Here is a 20,178-nt window from a genome sequence, read left to right as displayed (position 1 = left end):
GTGAGGCTGCAGTGCGAACCACTGAGCCACTGTGCCGCCCCACCATTGCATTTGCCGTTCTAACTGCCAATTGAACCTGCACATTAACCATACCAGAATCCTGATCTAGGACTCCCAAGTCCCTTTGTATTTCAGATTTCTGAAGCCTTTCCCCAATTAGCAAATAGTCTGTGCCTCAGTTCTTTCTACCAAAGTGCATAACCTCACATTGTGCCACATTGTATTCTAACAGCCTCTTCTTTGCCTACTCTTCTAGCTGATCCAAGCCTTTTCACAGCCTCCCTGCTTCCTCAGCAATATGTGTCTCTGCACTCATCTTTGTGTCTTCTACAAACTTTGCAACAATGCCCTCAGTTCCTTCTACTAGATTGTTAATATATAATGTGAATAGTTATGATCCCAACACTGATCCCTGCCAAACTCTACTGGCTGAAATCCTGAAAAGACCCTTTTTCTGACCATTGTTTGCCTTCTGTCACTCAGCCAATTCTTTATCCATGCCTGTGCCTTGCCCCCAGCATCATGGGCGCTCATCTTAATTAGCATCTTGTGCAGCACCTTATCAATACCCTTCTGGAAATCCAAAAAGATTATATTTGTTGGCTGTCCTTTGTCTCACTCGCTCATTGTTAGAATTTTTTGAGAAGGCAGAGCTGGCAGGCATGACCTCCTGTTGACGAAGCTGTGCTGTCTCAGCCAGGTGACCCGTATCTGCTTACACCAGTGGCCGATATTTGAAACATACAAAATGACTAAGGACTAAACAAAACGGGGCAGCCTGCTCTAACAATTAAAGGGAAATATAATAGTACCTTGGAACAAAGCTATCCAAGGTCATACAAAGGCCCTGCAACCGATCATCTGAGACAGTTACGATAAGAGGATGTCAAAGAATAGACAGATGACTGTAGTCTCGTTAATCAACGTATGGTGTCTCACTAAAGACATAGCACCAGGGGTGTAAATCATAACTCATGAGCCCATCAGATTAACCCACTAAACAGTTGCAAAATAAGGCAAAGATGTTTTATAGTAATTAGCATTTTACTCACAGTATTAATGAATAGGCTGTAGTTAAAGAATTCTTCAGATAGTCACAGAAGTAGGTTTTAACATATAACCAGAATATAATACAAGCAGTAGGGGACGAAGCATTTAAGCCCAGAAGTGAAAGTTGATAAGCTTTAGGACATTCCTTATCTTACATCCTGAACAAAGATTGGTCCAACTCATTAGCTACAAAATGCTAGCAATAAAAGTAGCTGTATAACTTTACTTTAATTCCTATTATCAGGTTAGTTATAATCATATAGCAATTAGTTAAAACTAATTGTCTTTTGTTTTTAAATATATATATTTAAAACAGTGGGAAATATAAAAGGGATGATTAAATTTGATAAAGGCAACATACAAAATACCATGAATAGCAGAATTCAAACAGCCACTCAAGACAAGGAAGTCTAGAACAGACCAGAAGGAGTATAACTAATAACTTGAGGAATGTGAATTCATAGGATGCATAGAAAATCCTAAGGCCTCGAGATTACAATGATCAGTAAAGGAAGGGACAGTGACTGTGTTGTATTTGACTACTGTAACACAAAGGATGTAAAATTGCTGTACTACTTTGTAAAATCTGAGTGTGTCATTGATCTCCCATTTGATTCAGAAGATTTTGGTCCTCTACCTGCATTAACCATTTCTTTTCTCTTCTGTTTTTTGCTTGAATCTTACCGGCCTCCTGATGTTTTGTCCCCGGTCAGGGGGTTCGCTCTGACAACTCTCAAATCTAACCAATGGCTGAGGTTAGGCTAACTGGCCTATGATTTCTGGCCTGCTGTCTTCTGTCTCCTCCCCTTCTTAAACAGGGGTGTTAGCCAATTTCCAATTTCCATTCCAGTATGACCAACCCTGAATCCAGTGATTTCCTGAAAGACTGCCTCCAATTTCCTCAGCTATCTCCTTCAGATCCCTGGATTGTATTCCATCTGGTCCACAAGACTGAACCACTCGGACCTTTCAGCTTCCCTGCCCTTGACTGTCTTGAAGTTCTAGTAAGCTACTGGTGTATTCACCATGAAAACCTGATGCAAAGTACCTATTGAATTGCTACACCATTTCTTTGTTCCCCATTACTACTTCAGTCTCATTTTCCAGTTGCCCAATGCCCACTTTTGCCTCACTCTTAGGTTTTTAAAATATATCCAAAACAACTCTTACAATTTTCTTTTATATTACTAGCTAGCATACCTCATTTCATCTTCTTCCCCTTATTGCTTTTTTATTTATCCTCTGCTGGTAGAGGCTCAAAGGCTTCCCACTAATCTTAACCACATTGTTTGCTGCTTTAGCTTTTATGCTGCCCCTGACTTCCCCAGTCAGCCCTGGTTGCTTAGTCGTCCCCTTAGTTTATTAAATAGTTTGATATTTGGAAGTGATAAATGTTGATAGATATAGCATATTTAAGAAGTAATTCTCGAGATGAATTTCTGCTTTGCTTCCTGAATTACCCCTAGAAACTCCTGCACCATCTACCCTACTAGGCTCCCCTTCCAATTAGCTCTGGTCAATTCCTCCCTCATGTCTTTTGGAGTTACCTTTGCTCACTTATAATATAGTTCCACCTGATTTCAACTTCTGCCTTTTTAAAGAGCAACAACAACAACAACAACCAGAACAAAGTTGCTAGAAAAGCTCAGCAGGCCTGCAGCATCTGTGAAGGAAAAAACAGTTAACGTTTCGGGTCCGATGACCCTTCCTCCAGTTCTGAGGAATTGTTACTGGACCCAAAGAACAAAAAATTACAGCACAGGAACAGGCCCTTTGGCCCTCTGAGCCAGCGCCGATCCAGGTCCTCTATGTAAACTTGTCGCCTATTTTCCAAGGATTTGTATCCCTCTGCTCCCTGCCCATTCATGCTTCTGTCTAGATACATCTCAAATGGTGCTATTGTGCCCGCCTCTGCAACCTCCACTGGCAACGTGTTCCAGGCACCTACCACCCTCTGCATAAAGAACTTTCCACACATCTCTGTTAAACCTTTCCTATCTCACCTTGAAATCATGACTCTTAGTAATTGAGTCCCCCACTCTGGGGGCAGGGGCAGCGGGGGAGAACCTTCTTGCTATCCACCCTGTCTCTTCCTCCCATGATTTTTTTTAGACCTCAATCAGGTTCCCCCCCCCTCAACCTCCGTCTTTCTAATCTAAATAATCCTAACCTACTCAACCTTTCTTCATAGCTAGCGCCCTCCATACCAGGTAACATTCCAGTGAATCTCCTCTGCACCCTCTTCAAAGCGTCCACAACCTTTTGGTAATGTGGTGACCAGAACTTTACGCAGTATTCTAAATGTCGTCAAACCAAAATCCTATACAACTATAACATGACCTGCCAACTCTTGGACTCAATACCCCGGCCAATGAAGGAAAGCATGCCATATGCTGCCTTGACCACTCTCTCTCTACCTGCGTTGCCACCTTCAGGGTACAATGGACCTGAACACCCAGATCTCTCTGTGCATCAATTTTCCCCAGGGCTTTTCCATTTACCATATAGTTTGCCCTTGAATTTGATCTTCCAAAATGCATCACCTTGCATTTTCCTGGATTGAATTCCTTCTGCCATTTCTCCGCCCAACTCTCCAATCTATCTATATTCAGCTGCATTCTCCGACAGCCTCCTTCACTATCTGCTACTCCACCAATCTTAGTGTCATCTGCAAAATTGCTAATCAGGCCATCTATACCATTTTCCAAATTAGAACATAGAACAGGCCCTTCAGCCCACGATGTTGTGCCGCCCATTGATCCTCATGTATGCACCCTCAAATATGTGACCATATGCATGTCCAACAGTCTCTTAAATGTCCCCTGTGACCTTGCATCCACAACTGCTGCTGGCAAGGCATTCCATGCTCTCCCAACTGTGTAAAGAACCCGCCTCTGACATCCCCTCTATACTTTCCTCCAACCAGGTGAAAACTATGACCCCTCGTGTTAGCCATTTCTGCCCTGGGAAATAGTCTCTGGCTATCAACTCTATCTAAGCCTCTCATTATCTTGTATACCTCAATTAGGTCCCCTCTCCTCCTCCTTTTCTCCAATGAAAAAAGTCCGAGCTCAGTCAACCTCTCTTCATAAGATAAGCCCTCCAGTCCAGGCAGCATCCTGGAATTGTTTACATATATCACAAACAACAGTGGTCCCAACACGGTTCCCTGTGGAACACCACTGGCCACAGTTCTCCATTTCTGAGAAACTCCCTTCCATTACAACTCTCTGTCTCCTGTTGCACAGCCAGCTCTCTATCCATCTAGCTAATACATCCTGGGCCCCATGCGACTTCACTTTTTCTATCAGCCTGCCGTGAGGATCCTTATCAAAAGTTCATGGTTTATGACATCTACAGCCTTTCAGTCATTAATCAACTGTCACTTCCTCAAAGAATGCTATCAAGTTGGTAAGACATGACCTTCCCTGCACAAAACCATGTTGCCTATCACTAATAAGCCCATTTTCTTCCAAATGTAAATAGATCCTCAGTATTTTCTCCAGCAGCTTCCCCACCACTGACGTCAGGCTCATGGGTCTATAAATTACCTGGATTATCCTTGCTACCTTTCTTAAACAAGGGGACAACATTAGTAATTCTCCAGTCCTCCGGGACATCACCCGTGCTCAAGGATGCTGCAAAGATATCTGTTAAGGACTCAGCTATTTCCTCTCTCGCTTCCCTCAATAACCTAGGGACTTGCCCACCCTAATACCTTTTTAGAATACCCAACACTTCCCGCCGCGCCCCCCCCCGATGTCGACTTGACCGCGAGTAATCAAACACTTGTCCCTAATTTCAACACCCGTCATGTCCCTCTCCTCAGTGAATACCAACGCAAAGTGTTCATCAAGAATCTCACTCATTTTCTCTGACGCCTCGCATAACTTCCCTCCCTTTGTCTTTGAGTGGGCCAGCCATTTCTCTAGTTACCCTCTTGCTCCTTATGTATGAATAAAAGCCTTTGGGCTTTTTGTTAACCCTGTTTGCCAAAGATATTTCATAAGCCCTCTTGGTCCTACTTTCCTGATTATTCTCCCAAAGCTTTGTCTGTTTTCAGTCGTCTAGACCTTTATGTATGCTTCCATTTTCCTCTTTGCTGGCCTCACAATTTCACCTGTCATCCATGGTTCCCTAATCTTGCCCTTTCTATCCCTCATTTTCACAGGGACATGTCTGTCCTGCACTCTAGTCAACCTCTCTTTAAAAGCCTCCCACATATCAAATGTGGATTTACCCTCAAATAGCTGCTCCCAATCCACATTCCCCAGCTCCTGTCAAATCTTGCTATGGTTGGCCGTCCCCCAATTTAGCACTCTTCCTTTAGGACCACTCTCGTCTTTGTCCACGAATATTCTAAAACTTTGGGCGTAGTAATCACATTTCCCTAAGTAATCCCCTACTGAAACTGCAACCACCTGGCCAGGCTCGTTCCCCAACACCCAGGTCCAGTATGGCCTCTTCCCGAGTTAGACTGTTTACGTACTGCTCCATAAAACTCCTGAATGCTCCTTACAAATTTTGCTCCTTAAGGTCTAAACCCTTGACCCTAAGTGAATCCCAGTCAGTGTTGGGAAAATTAAAGTCTCCCATCACCACTACCCTGTTGCTCCTGTATCTTTCCATAATCTGTCTACATATTTGTATCTCTATCTCACGCTCACTGTTGGGAGGCCTTTTGTATCGCACCAACATTGTTACCGCATCCTTCCTATTTCTGAACTCTGCCCATATTGCCTCACTGCTTGGGTCCTCCATAGTGCCCTCCTACACAACTGTGATATCCTCTTTGACCAGTAATGCAACTCTTCCACCCCTTTTACCTCCCTCTCTATCTCGCCTGAAGCATCTATATCCTGGGATATTTAGTTGCCAATTTTGCCCTTCCCTCAACCAAGTTTCAGTAATAGCAATAACATACTCCCAGGGACTAATCCAAGCCCATAGTTCATTTGCATTACCTACTACACTTCTCACATTAAAACAAATGCTCCTCAGACCATCTGTCCCTTTGCGTTCATTGTCTGCCCTCTGCCTACTCTTCCCCTTAGTCACACTGACTACATTATCTATATCCTTGCAGACTTTAGTTATTACCTCCTTACTGTCCACTAACCACCTCATTTGATGCCCATCCCCCTGCTACATTAGTTTAAACTCTCCCCGACGGTGTTAGCAAAAGCACCCCCTAGGACATTGGTTCCAATCCTGCCCAGGTGTAGACCGTCCGATTTGTAATCATCCTACCTCCCTCAGAGCCGGTCCCAAAAATCTGAACCCCTCCCTCCTGCTCCATCTTTCAAGCCACTCATTTATCCTGCCTCTTCTTTCATTTCTGCTCTGACTAGCATGTGACGCTGGTAGCAATTCTGAGATTACTACCTCTAAGGTCCTACTTTTTAACTTGGCTCCTAACTCCCTAAATTCTGCTTATAAGACCTCATCCTGTTTTTTATAAACCTATCATTGGTGCCTATGTACACCATGACAGCTAGCTGTTCACCCCCCCCCCCCTTTCAGAATGTCCTGCAGTCGAACTGAGACATCTCTGACCTGTGCACCTGGGAGGCAACATATCATTCGGGAGTCTAGTTTTCGACCACCAAACCGCCTACCTACTCCTCTTACAATTGAATCCCCTATGACTATAGCCCTTCCACCCTCTCTTTTTTTTTTCCCCTGCCTTTCTGTACAGCAGAGCCAGCCAGTGCCATGAACCTGGCTACTGCTGCCTTCCCCTGGTGAGTCATCTCACCCAACAATATCCAAAACTGTTTGTTTTGGAGGGAGATGACCGCAGGGTACACCTACACTTCCTTACTGCTTTCTTTTCTGCCTTTTGGTCACCCACTCCCTTTCTCCCTCAGTAAGCCTAATCTGCGGTGTGACCAATTTGCTAAACGTGCTATCCACGGCTTCCTCAGCATCATGGATGCTCTAAAGTGAGTCCGTCCACAGCTCCAGAGCCGTCATGCAGTCTAACAAGAGCTGCACCTGGACACACTTCCTGCACATGTTGGAGCCAGGGACATCAGCCACGTCCCTGAGCTCCCACATTGAGCAAGAGGAGCATAACACGGGTCTGGGATATCCTACCATTTTTACTCTTAAACTTAACTTGGCCCAACTATAATATCAAAGAATAGATAAATGAAATGAAAAATTTATTACCAGCCACTCTACTTATCAGCACACAGTTTTTTTTTAAGAAAAGAAAATCCTTACCTTCTCAACATACCACAGAGTCTTTGGTTAGAGTAGAAGGGTGGGTGGGAGACACTACATGTGTAGTGCCTTGGGTTTAGCCACTGCCCAAATATGTCAGTTCACTCATCTTCCCAGAGTGCAATTCGACCGCTCTCTCTCAGCTCTGCTGAGAAAAAGGACTTGCCGTCCCGCCAGCCCCCTGGTCCTTGCCATCACCATTCCCGCTGCTGCTGTGAAAATGGAGGCCGCTGATCCCACGCGGTAAGTATTTAAAGTGAAGGACTTAGCGTCCCAGCAGCCCCCGGCCCTTGCCGTCACCACTCCCGCTGAAACGTTAACTCTGTTTTTTCCTTCACAGATGCTGCCAGGCCTACTGAGCTTTTCCAGCATCTTGGTTTTTGTTCCTGATTCACAGCATCCACTGTTCTTTTGGTTTTTAATCAAATTTTTTTAATGATTTAATTTAGGTAGTCAAGTTACATACCAAACTTGGCAAGCCCATTCCCTCTACAGAACCAAGCATGGTTAGCCAGACTACAACTACAACTACAGCTGGAACGTGTGTCAAGCCAGCTCCTCCAAACCCACCCACAGGATCCAGTAGTAGTACAGCTCCTGCAACTGCTACTATTTCTACTGTTATAAAGCCTAATCCAGTTGCTGCTGTACCTGTCAACAATGTTGCTAACAAGCTGCTCGTTGCAAAAAAGGCACCAACTCCCAAGATAACTTTTGTTGGTAAGTACTGGAATTAAATTCCTTCTGTTCGTAAATCAATGAGCTGGCTCTGTAGAAGATGTAGTTCTGATTTGCTAACATTTTGGATACTGCTAGGAAATGGTAAATAAAGTGTGGTATTTGAAAGTGCAGTTAATACATTTGAGATTGAAAGGAGTGGAGGAGAAAAAAGCAGATATAAAATCCTAATTGATATGAAATAGTTTTGCTGATGTAGCTTAAAATGTTGCTCTTGCACTGAATGATATTATTGTGAATGAATTTATTTGGATAAACCTGAATTGAAAAGCATTGACGGAACCTGAGGTCTCTGACATAATAGCTATTAAATGTTGTGTCATTAGGCACTGTTGATGTATGAATTGCTCAACTTATTTGGCAGTTTAAATATTGAATTGTTCCACAGGTGGTAACAAGTTGCAGACTACAGGAACAGCTCCTACTATAATTGAGGAAGTCAAAGCCCCTGAAGTTAAAGTGATAACACCCCCTGTTCAAGAGACCAAATCAGAGGCAGTAGTGGAACCAATGACAACACTTGCTGCATTGCAGAGTGATGTTCAACCTGTTGGTCATGACTATGTGGAAGAGGTAATTTTATGGAGACTTATTGGTTTCCACATTTTATACTTTTACATCTGCTACAGATGGGAGGGTGCTCTTGAAGATAGTTTCCCACTTTTATTAGATCCTTGTCCAATGTAATGCAGAATAATTGAATTCTGTGCTTTGTAATGTGAAAATATTAATTGGGAAAATATATGTGGATTGAAAGCCATATGTTGTTGCTATTTCTGCATATGTATGGGGTAATCTGTGAATCTGAACTTTCCCATTTCTGAAACCTTGACTCCAAAGAAGAACATTCTGCAAATGTGCAGTCATTCGCATTAGTAATTGAACCAGGGCCCGTTGAAAGAAATCATGGCTGATCTGACTGTGTTTCAAATTTTGAGTTCCATTGACCCACATTTAACGTTAAATCCCTATTATGCAAGGGAATCTACCACTGCCTTAGAAGTAGTCAAAAGACCTCACCTCCACAACTGAGGCCAAGTGTTCTTTAGTTGCACAGTCCTCAGAAAAAAAAATCAGTCATTGTTCAAAAGGATGAGGGGGAATATCACTGAAACTTAGACAATACTGAGAGGTCTAGGTAGAGTGGAAATGGAAATGATATTTACACTAGTAGAAGAGATCAAGACCTGAGCTTTAGAGTGAAGGGACGACCCTTTAGAACTGAGATGAGGAAGCATTTCTCCAACCAGAGGGTGGAGAATCTGTGGAATTCATTATTACAGAAAGCATTGACGGTCAATCTATTGACTGCATTTAAAATAGAGATAAATAGGTTATTGATGAGTAATGGGATCAAGATTATGGGAGAAGATAGTAGAATAAGGGTTGTGAAACATGTCAGCCATGATTGAATGGCAGAGCAGTCTTGATGGGCCAAATGGTCAATTCTGCTCCTTTATCTTATGGTCATAGAGCCTTTATTTGTGTTATCAGACTCTTCAGCCCATTGTTTTTGGTGCAGACACAATCAGCCAACTATTCTAATCCCATTCTCCAGTATTTGGCCCTTGGCCTTGTTTCCATTGCAAGTGCCCATCTAAATACCTTTTATATGTTATGAGGATTTCTGCCTTTCAGGTGGTGAGTTCCAGATTCCCACCACATTCTGGGTGAAAATGTTTTGGCTCTCATCTCCTCTGAAACTCTCTACTCCTTAGCTTAAATCTGTGCCCTATGGTCATTGATTCCCCCCACCAAGAGGAATAGTTTCTTCGTGTCTACCCAACTTACGTCCCTCCTAATTTTACACATCTCATGTCCTCTCATCCTCCTTTGCTCAAAGAAAAGCAACCCCAGTCTGCCCAATCTCTCATTGTAACAAAAATGCTGGAGCCCAGGCCTTATCCTTGTAAGCTTTCCCCTTAACAATGACTGACCAACTTACTGAGCACAGCTATTGATATAGTCTACTTGCCTATTGTTGTTGATTAATCCCTGCCTCTCCAAGAAGGCTGGGAAGGTTCTTGACCAGTAAGAGGAATCAGGAGTTAAAGGGGGCGAGCAGAAAAGTGGACATGAGTGTCAGATAATCAATTAACTCTCTTGAATGGTGGAGCAGGCTCAAAGGCTGAACAGCCTAATCCTGTGCTAATTTCTTGTGGTCTTTATATCTGTTTTTTTTAGTTCATGGGATATGAGTGTGACTGGCGAGGCCAGTTCTGGCAAAGGTGGTAGTAAGCTGCATGTTGAACTGCTGCAGTCAGTCATGCTTTATTAATTTAAAACTGACTGAGAGGTATTTTGTCATATTTCTTCAAGGTGGTGTGTTCGAAGTGCAGTCCCCTTTGTAATATTGCATAAATGGTTTGCTAACTGCTTTGGATTGTTGGCACATTGGTTTGGTTTTATTTCAAATACAAACCAAACCAAACCAAAAGTCCTTCCTATCCAGCACATTTGGGTAAATTTAGAAATATGCTGTAGGTTGTTACCTGCAATATATTGTGACAGAGATGCCGTGAACTTCGACGCACTGGACTATATGTAGGAACCTGGAACCTTGACCCTTGTCTTGCTGGAGACGCTTATAGCAGACAGGTCTCTGGCACTGATCCTAGCTGTGTGGCACAGAAGGGAACAGGGGGAGAATAGGAGAGCAATTATAGTGGGGGATTCAACAGTAAAAGGCACAGACAGGCCATTCTGTGGACACAAAGGAAAGAAACGGATCGTATGTTGCCTCCTGGGTGCCAGGGTCCATGACATCTCGGATTGTATCTTCAAGATCCTTAACGGGGGCGGTGAGCAACCGGCAATCATGGTACACATCGTTACCAACGACGTAGGTAGAAAAAGGACTGAGAATGTGAAAAACGTGATAACGAGGTGAGAAATAGGGAGAGAGTGCCACTAAACGCGTGGCTACAGGGCTGGTGCAGGAGGGAGGGCTTCATTTACGTGGATAGTTGGAGCACATCTGGGGAAGGTGGGACCTGTATAGTAAGGACGGGTTGTACCTGAACCGGAAGGTTAAATATCCTGGGAGGGAGGTTTGCTCGAGCTGTACGGGATGGTTTAAACTAGATTGGCAGGGCGTGGGGATCTGGATTTATAATTCAGAGGATGAGGTATTCAGCCTTCCAACAGACACAACAGGGAGTGAGGTTGTTAATAAAGAAATGCATTCAATGGAGTATAATTGTGGATACAGGGTTAGTTTAGCGTCTGTATACTTCCATGCCAGAAGTACCAGAAATACGGTGAATGAACTTAGAACACAGGCCAGTACTTTGAATTACCATGTTGTGGCCGTTACAGAAACATGGCTAACTCAGACAGGAATGGTTGTTGGAAGTTCCAGGATTTAGATGCTTTAAAAGAAATAGGATGGGTGGTAAAAGAGGCAGGGGCGTGGCATTGCTAGTCAAGGCTAGCATGTCAGCTACTGAAAGTTTGAGAATGATATGTCTTGCAGAGTCCGTTTGGGTTGAGGTCAGGGACAAGAAATGAACAGTCGCTTTGGGTGGTTTTTAACAGACCCCTTAATAGTTTCAGAGAAGGAGAGGAACAGATTGGGGAGGAGATACGTGAAAGCTGCAGAAGGCAGAGTTGTAATCATGGGTGACTTCAACTTTCCAAATATCGATTGGAAACGTTTTAGTTGTAATAGATTAGATGGAGCAGATTTTGTCCAGTGCATTCAGGAAGGATTCCTGACACAGTATGCAGATCGATCAACACAAGGAGAGGCCATTTTGGATTTGGTGCTTGGTAATGAACCGGACCAAGTGTTAGACCTGCTTGTAGGAGAGCATTTTGGCGGTAACGATCATAACTCTGCTACTTTTACAATAGCCATGGAAAAGGATGGATACATAGAACAGGGTAAGGTTTATAATTGGGTGAAGGGTAATTATAATTCTGCTGGACAAGAACTGGGTAACATAAAATGAGAACAGATGCAGGAATGGAAGAGTACAATAGAAATGTGGAGATTGTTTAAGGAATGCATACTACGTGTGCTCAATATGTTTGGACCTAGCAGGCAGGGAAGATGCGGTAAAGTGAGCAAGCCTTTGTTCTTGAGAGAGGTCAATTGACTGGTTAAGAGGAAGAAGGATGCTTATTTAAGGTTTAGGAAACAAGGATCAGAAAAGGCTCCAGAGGGATACAAGTTAGCCAGGAAGGAGCTGAAAAAAGGGCTTACAGCTATAAGGGCGCAGGAGAAAACCTTGATAGGAGCGAGGAAAAACTCCAAGCCTTTTGTTTGATAGGCCCATACAGAAGGCAAGGAGGCATGGGAATTGGCTGACCCGCAAAAGACAAAGGGTGGTGGTGGACGGAAAATATTCAACATGGTGCTTAGTTACGAGTGGTGTACCACAAGGATCAGTTCTGGGTCCTCCTCTGTTTGTGATTTTTGTAAATGATTTGGATGTAGGAGTGGAAGGGTGGATTAGCAAGTTCGCGGACGATATGAAGGTGGGTCACAGTGCGGAGGGCTGTTCTAGGTTACAAAGGGAATTGATAGGACGCAGAACTGGGCTGAGAAGTGGCAGATGGAGTTTAACCCTGAAAAGTGTGAGGTGATTCATTTTGGTAGGACAAACTTGGAAAGCAGCATACAGGATTAATGTAAAGATTCTTGGCAGTGTGGAGGAGCAGAGGGATCTTGGAGTTCATGTCCACAGTTTCCTGAAAGCTGCCACCCAGGTTAATAAAGTTGTTAAGAAGGCTTATGGTGTATTAACTTTGTTTAATAGAGGGATTGAGTTGGAGAGCCATGAAGTTATGCTCCAGTTATACAAAAGCCTGGTTCAGCCACATCTGGAGTATTGGTTCTGGTTGCCTCATTACAGTAAAGATGTGGAAATGTTGGAAAAGGTGCAGAGGAGATTTACCAGGATGTTGCCTGGAATGGATGGAATGTCTTATGAGGAAAGGCTGAGAGAGCTAGGGCTTTTCTGTTTAGAATGACAAAGGATGAAAGGTGACTTGGTAGAGGTGTACAAAATGACCAGAGGTATAGATAGAGTGGGCAGTCAGAAACTTTTTCCTTGGGTGGAGGTAGTTATTATAAGGGGCATAGTTTTAAAGTGAGTGTTGGTAGATACAGGGGAGATGTCAGAGGTAGGTTCTTTTACTCGGAGTGGTAGGGGCGTGGAATGCATTGCTGGAGAGGGTAGTGAAGTCAGCCTCATTAGGGGCATTTAAGCAGCTATTAGATAGGCGTGGGGATGATAGTATAAGATAGGGGTGGAGGTTAGATAGACCTTAGGTTTAGGCTGAAAGCTTGGCACAACATTGTGGGCCGAATGGCCGGGTATTGTGCTGTACTGTTCTGTGTTCTATGCTCTAATGTTTTTCTTTTGTAAATGAATAAATATCTTTTTTTCGCAAGGTTCGAAATGATGAAGGCAAGGTGATTCGTTTCCATTGTAAATTGTGTGAGTGTAGTTTCAATGACCCCAATGCAAAAGAAATGCATTTGAAGGGGAGAAGACACAGACTGCAGTATAAAGTGAGTGTCAACTTCATAAAATGATTAGCTGTCGACTCTGTTTCAACAATGGCATGAAATATTTTTTTCCTTCCTGTTAAATAAGAAAAAAGTAAATCCTGAATTACAAGTCGAAGTAAAACCAAGCATTAGAGCAAGAAAAATCCAGGAAGAGAAAATGAGAAAACAAATGCAAAAAGAAGAGTATTGGAGACGGAGGGAAGAAGAGGAGCGATGGCGTATGGAAATGAGGTGAATCAGATCATTTGAGTTTATTTAAAAGGAGCGTTGATTGTTCTGGCACAATTAACTTTCATGTTCATGTAATCTCTGAAACATGCTAAAATTCTACAAAGGCATGTATGTGTTCCTGTTTGTTTAATTAAGTATTGAAATGTTCATGGTTCGACTGCATTTTTGGTAGCCAAATACATGTGTGCAATATATTATTGTTCAAAGGCCTAAGTCAAAATCCCGTCACTTAAAATAGGGAATTTCAATGTGGTGAATTGATAGATGTGGAATAAAGGACTGGTATCAGTTTTGGTGTTAATGAAGCTGTTGGATTATCCTGAAAACCTGTCTGGTTCAGTATTATCTTTTGGATGGGAGATTGAAAAGTTCTTGCCTAGTCTTTGCACATGATTCTAAAACCAGAGTGATAAGACCATGAGATGTAGGAGTAGAAGTGGAACATTCAGCCATTTAATGGATATTAAATAATATTCAGCACTTCTATTCTTCCTTCCAAATTAGATATCCTCACATTTTCCTACATTATATTCCATTTACCAAACTCTTGTCCATTGAGTTATGAATAAGGATGTGAATACTGGAGGAATGGTTAGTATGTTTGCAGATGACACCAAATTGGTGGTGTAGTGGACAGCGAAGAAGCTTATTTCAGAGTGCACTGGGACCTTGAACACTGAGGCAGTGGGCTGAGGAGTGACAGATGGAGTTTACTTCAGACAAATGTCAAGTAATGCATTTTGGCAAGGCAGATTACAGCAGAACTTGTTCACTTAATGGTGGAGTCCTGGGGAGATGCAGGTTCATAGTTCCTTGAAGGTGGAGTCACAGGTGGACAGGATTGAGTATAGGAGTGCATGTTGTGGCTGTACATGCCATTGGTTAGGCCATGTCTGAAATACTGTTCATTTCTGGTCTCCCTGCGATAGAAAAGATGTTAAACTTGAAAGAGTGCAGAAAAGATATACAAGGTTGTTGCTGGGGTTGGAATGTTTGAGCTATAGAGAGCGAGTGAAACATGATGGACATGGATAGGGTGAATAGCCACGGTCTCTTTCTCAGAGTAGGGGAGTCCAAAACTAGTGGGCGTGGGTTTCAAGTAAGAAGGGAAAGATTTTAAAGGGACCTAATGAGGCAATGTTTTCACATAGAAGGTGGTGTGTGCATAGAATGGTCAGAGAAAGTGGTGGTGCAATTACAACCTTTAAAAAAACACTTGGGGAATGAATAAGAAGGGTTTAGTTGGATGTAGACCAAATGCTAGCAAATGGGACTCGATTAATTTAGGATATCTGGTTGGCATGGATGAGTCAGACTGAATGGTCTGTTTCCATGCTGTACAACTCTGACTGTAAGGTGACCTGTTTATGTCCCTCTCTGGAGACTTTGTCTCATCCTCACTAGCTCCTTCCCACCTATTCTGGTGCCATTTGCAAACATGACCTTCATACATTCATTTTCAAGTAATTAATATATCGTAAATAATTGTGGCATTGGAACTATTTACATGTTGCTGTGGTTGACTTTAAGACCATAAGACATAGGAGTGGAAGTAAGGCCATTCAGCCCATCGACTCCACTCCGCCATTTAATCGTGACTGGGCATTTCAACTCCACTTCCCTGCACTGTCCCCATAGCCCTTAATTCCTTGTGAGATCAAGCATTTTTCGCTCTCTGCCTTGACATTTAACGTCTTGGCCTCCACAGCATGCCATGCAATGAATTCCACAGGCCCACCACACTCTGGCTGAAGAAATGTCTCCTCATTTCCGTTTTAAATTTGCCCCCTCTAATTCTAAGACTGTGCCCACGGGTCCTAGTCTCCCCACCTAACGGAAACAACTTCGCAGCGTCCACCCTTTCTAAGCCATAGGTTGTCTTGTAAGTTTCTATTAGATCTCCCCTCAACCTTCTAAACTCTGAAGAATACAATACTAGGATCCTTAGCCGCTCATCGTACCTTAAACCAACCATTTCAGGGACTTCTAACTGCCCTCTGAAATAAATTGCAAGTTCTGCAATTTGTAACCAGCAGCTATGATAAAATATAATAAAAATAAAATTGAACAGATCATCTCACTTCACCCTGGGTGTCAATTTCTTACACAGTAAAGACCTAACCAATCCTGTTGGCTGTGCAGAGTGTTGCATTAACTGACTTGAATTTTGAAATTGGTAATGTAAGGTATGAATAGTCGTGGTATCAGTGTAGATATTTTTGGAACATGGTCTTCGTCTTTTGTTATTGTGAATAATGACTCTTTACTGGCTCTCTCTTTCTCTTGAAGTCAACCAGAAACCCATTTTGTCCCTTGGTCCTTTCCTCTGGAATTTCATCCACCACTTTAAACTTGAAGTCTGCAAACCATGGCTGCAGTGTGCATTACAGGCTGCATGATGTCAGCAAGGCCTCCTCAATAATAACTCTCAAATTTGAATCTTGGGAATTCTCTACCCCAGAGGAAGCATGATCATCTTTGTGTGTAATTCAAAATAGAGGTTGATAGATTTCTGATTACAAATAATACAAAACAAAGAAAATTACAGCACAGGAACAGGCCCTTCGGCCCTCCAAGCCTGCGCCAATCTGGATCCTCTGCCTAAACCTGTCATCTATTTTCTAAGGATCTGTATCCCTTTGCTCCCTGCCCAGATATGTTTTAAAAGACGCTATTGTGTCTGCGTCTACCACCTCCACTGGCAATGCGTTCCAGGCACCCAACACCTTCTGCGTAAAGAACTTTCCGTGCATATCTCCCATAAACTTTCCTCCTCTCACTTTGAACTCATGACCCCTAGTAATTGAGTCCCCCACTCTCGGGGGGGAGAAAGCTTCTTGGTATCCACCTTGTCTATACCCCTCGTGATTTTGTAGTCCTCAATCAGGTCTCCCCTCAATCTCCATCTTTCTCATGAAAATAATCCGAATCTACTCAAGCTTTCCTCATAGCTAGCGCCTCCATAACAGGCAACATCCTGGTGAACCTCCTCTGCACCCTCTCCAAAACATCCACATCCATTTGGTAATGTGGTGACCAGAACTGTACGCAGTATTCTAAATGTGGCTGAACCGAAGTCTTATACAAATGTAACATGACCGGCCAACTCTTGTACTCAATACTCCGTCCAATGAAGGAAAGCATGCCATATGCCGCCTTGACTGCTCTATTGACCTGCTTTGCCACCTTCAGGGAACAATGGACCTGAACACCCAGATCTCTCTCTGCATCAATTTCCCCAGGACCTTTCCATTTACTGTATAGTTCGCTCTTGAATTAGATCTTTCAAAATGCATCACCTCGCATTTGCCCGGATTGAACTCCATCTGCCATTTATCTGCCCAACTTTCCAATCTATCTATATTCTGCTGTAATCTCTGACAGCCCCATTCACCATCTGCTACTCCACCAATCTTTGTGTCATCTGTATACTTGCTAATCAGACCACCTATACCTTCCTCCAAATTGTTTACATATATCACAAACAGCAGTGGTCCCAGCACAGATCCCTGTGGAACACCATTGGTCACAGGTCTCCAATTTGAAAAACTCCCTTCCACTACTACTGTCTCCTGTTGCCTAGCCAGTTTTTTTAATCCATCTAGCTAGCACATCCTGGACCCCATGTGATTTCACTTTCTCCATCAGCCTGCCATGGGGAACCTTCTCAAACGCCTTACTGAAGTCCATGTATATGACATTTACAGCCTTTCCCTCATTAATCAACTTTGTCACGTCCTCAGTGAATTCTATTAAGTTAGTAAGACATGAGCTTCCCTGCACAAAACCCTGTTGCCTATCACTGATAAGCCCATTTTCTTCCAAATGGGAATAGATCCTATCCCTCAGTATCTTCTCCAGCAGCTTCCCTACCACTGACGTCAGGCTCACCGGTCTGTAATTACCTGGATTATCCCTGCTACCCTTCGGCAGTCCTCTGGGACCTCACCTGTGTTTAAGGATGCTGCAAAGATATCTGTTAAGGCCCTGGCTATTATCTCTCGCGCTTCCCTTAACCTGGGATAGATCCCATCCGGACCTGGGGACTTGCCCACCTCATTGCCTTTTAGGATACCCAACACTTCCTCCCTCCTTCTGCCAGCTTGACCTAGAGTAATCAAACGTCGATCCCTAACTTCAACATTTGTCATGTGCCTCTCCTTTGGTGAATTCCGATGCGAAGTACTCGTTAAGAATGTCACCCATTTTCTCTGACTTGACCCATAACTTCCTTTGTCCTTCAGTGGGTCAGTCCTTTCTCTAGCTACTCTCTTACTCTCTATATATGAATAAAAGGCTTCGGGATTTTCCTTAACCATCTTTGCTAAAGATATCTCATGTCCCCTTTCAGCCCTCTTAATTCCTTGTTCCAGATTCGCCCTACCTTCCTGATATTCTTCCAAAGCTTCGTCTGTCTTCAGTTGCCACGACCTAATGTATGCTTCCTTTTTCCTCTTGGCTAGTCTCTCAATTTCACCTGTCATCCATGGTTGTCCAAATGTAAATACTTGTCTGGGATGTGGGTTCAAGGCCTAAAGTACCCAAACAGCTAGGATCATATCAAATGGGGAGAAGCTCAACAGGATGAATGGCCTCGTCCCATACCACCTACTGTTGCCATCCTTTGGCAGATGGGCTGTGATGCATGAATATGCGAGGTTATTCACTTTGATTAAAAGAATAGAAGAACCGAATGTCTCTCAAATAGAGAGACTGCAGAAGACATACAATCTCTGCAGTTAATAAGGAGTGCAAGTGAAATTTTGGCCTTTCTTTCCAAGTGAATGGCGTCTGACAGAGATCTTGCTGAACCTATGCAAGACGTGAATATTTTTGTCCCTCTTGAGGGAAGATAGGCTAACATTGGAGGCAATCCAGAAGCAGTTCAGTGGATTGATCAGGGGCACAGAGGGATTTATATATGTGAGCAGAGGTTCGGTAGGTTGGGGCTTCTACTTAGTAGAGTTTAGAAGAAGGAGATTTAACATCAATGAAACGTGTAAGATTCTTAGGTGGCTTGACAGGGTAAATGTTGACAGGCTCATTTCCTTGTGTGGGAGAGATTAGGATTGGGGGCATTGAAAACAGGTAAGGATTTTTTTATCCCTGTGGAATCCTTTTTTGTGACACGAATGTAGAGGCTGTACTACTAACTGCATTCAAGTCTGAGATTTTTAATTGGGGAATCATCATGGGGAGAGGTAGGAATTGAGGGTTATCCCTCTGTGACAAATACATAAATACTCGGGTAAGAAGACCAAAATAATACATAGTACTCGAGGCATGGTTTCATAAAGGCTTTTTACAGCTACAGTAAGACTTAATTGCTGCTGTACTTAAATTCTGTTGTTTTAAAAGACAATTTGCCTGCCTAATTACTTGTTGCATGAACTTTCAGCGACTTATGAGCGACCGCACCAAGTCCCTTTGTCCACTCACACTTAGGATTTCTCAGGTGGTGAGAAATTGCTGTGCATTTCTTTCTTTGCGACCAAAATGGCTAATGCCATATTTTTAAACACCACGTTCCATTGGCTACGTTCCTGCCCATTCAGCCTGTCTAAACTTATTTAAAGCCTGTTTGCATCCACCTTGATGTTTCATGTCATCAGCAAACTTAGATATTTTATTTGAGCTTCAAATCCAACTTACTGATGCAGATGCTGAACAATTAGGGCCATGTATTACCCCACTAGTCATACTCTGCCAAGCTGAAAATGATCCGTTCATTTCTCATCTTCGGTTTCTTTATGATCTAGAGCTACAAGTTGATATTCTGGGAACATGGGCTTGAATCCTGTCGTGGCAAGTAGTGAAATTTGAATGAACAAAAACCTGGAATGAAAATTAGCCAGTGGTGACCACTGACTATGTGATTTCCCAGTATCCTTTCAGGAAAGAAATCTATGTTTAACCTACACCTTTCCAAATATTGATTGGAAACATTTTAGTTGTAAAATAGTTCAGATGCAGCAGATTTTGCCCAGTGCGTTCAGGAAGGATTCCTGACACAGTATGTAGAAAGACGAACACGAGGCGAGGCCACTTTGGATTTGGTGCTTGGTAACAAACCAGACCATGTGTTAGACCTGTTGGTAGGAGAGCATTTGGCGGTAATGATCATAACGTGTTACTTTTATAATAGTCATGGATAAGGATAGGTGTATCTGGCAGGGTAAACTTCATAATTGGGGGAAAAGCAAGTACAAGGCAAGAACTGGGTAACAGAATTGGAACAGATGCTGTTAAGGAAGAGCACCACAGAAATGTGGAGATTGTTTAAGGAATGCATACTTCATGTGCTCGATATGATTGTTTCTAGCAGGCAGAGAGGATGTGGTCGAGCGAGGGAGCCATGGTTCTCGAGAGGTTGAACGACTGGTTAAAAGGAAGAAGGAGGCTAATGCAAG

The 20,178-nt window shown here is 43.0% G+C and overlaps 1 protein-coding gene across 6 annotated transcripts in view; it reads left to right on the top strand.

Moving 5' to 3' along the window:
• The window catches only part of zfr (zinc finger RNA binding protein), a 93,365-nt gene that overhangs the window by 36,018 nt on the left and 37,169 nt on the right, over positions 1-20,178 (top strand). For all 6 annotated transcript variants that reach the window (XM_059649085.1, XM_059649083.1, XM_048528043.2 and 3 more), the window contains 4 exons: positions 7,728-7,998; positions 8,405-8,589; positions 13,418-13,537; positions 13,623-13,768. In XM_059649085.1, coding sequence (XP_059505068.1) covers positions 7,728-7,998; positions 8,405-8,589; positions 13,418-13,537; positions 13,623-13,768 — 722 coding nt within the window. The remainder of the gene's footprint in view (positions 1-7,727; positions 7,999-8,404; positions 8,590-13,417; positions 13,538-13,622; positions 13,769-20,178) is intronic.

This window comes from Stegostoma tigrinum, chromosome 1 (genome assembly GCF_030684315.1).
Source record: "Stegostoma tigrinum isolate sSteTig4 chromosome 1, sSteTig4.hap1, whole genome shotgun sequence".
NCBI classification, from domain to species: Eukaryota; Metazoa; Chordata; class Chondrichthyes; order Orectolobiformes; family Stegostomatidae; genus Stegostoma; species Stegostoma tigrinum.
Note: the sequence above shows the minus strand (reverse complement) of the source record. Positions and strands in the feature narration are given on the sequence as shown.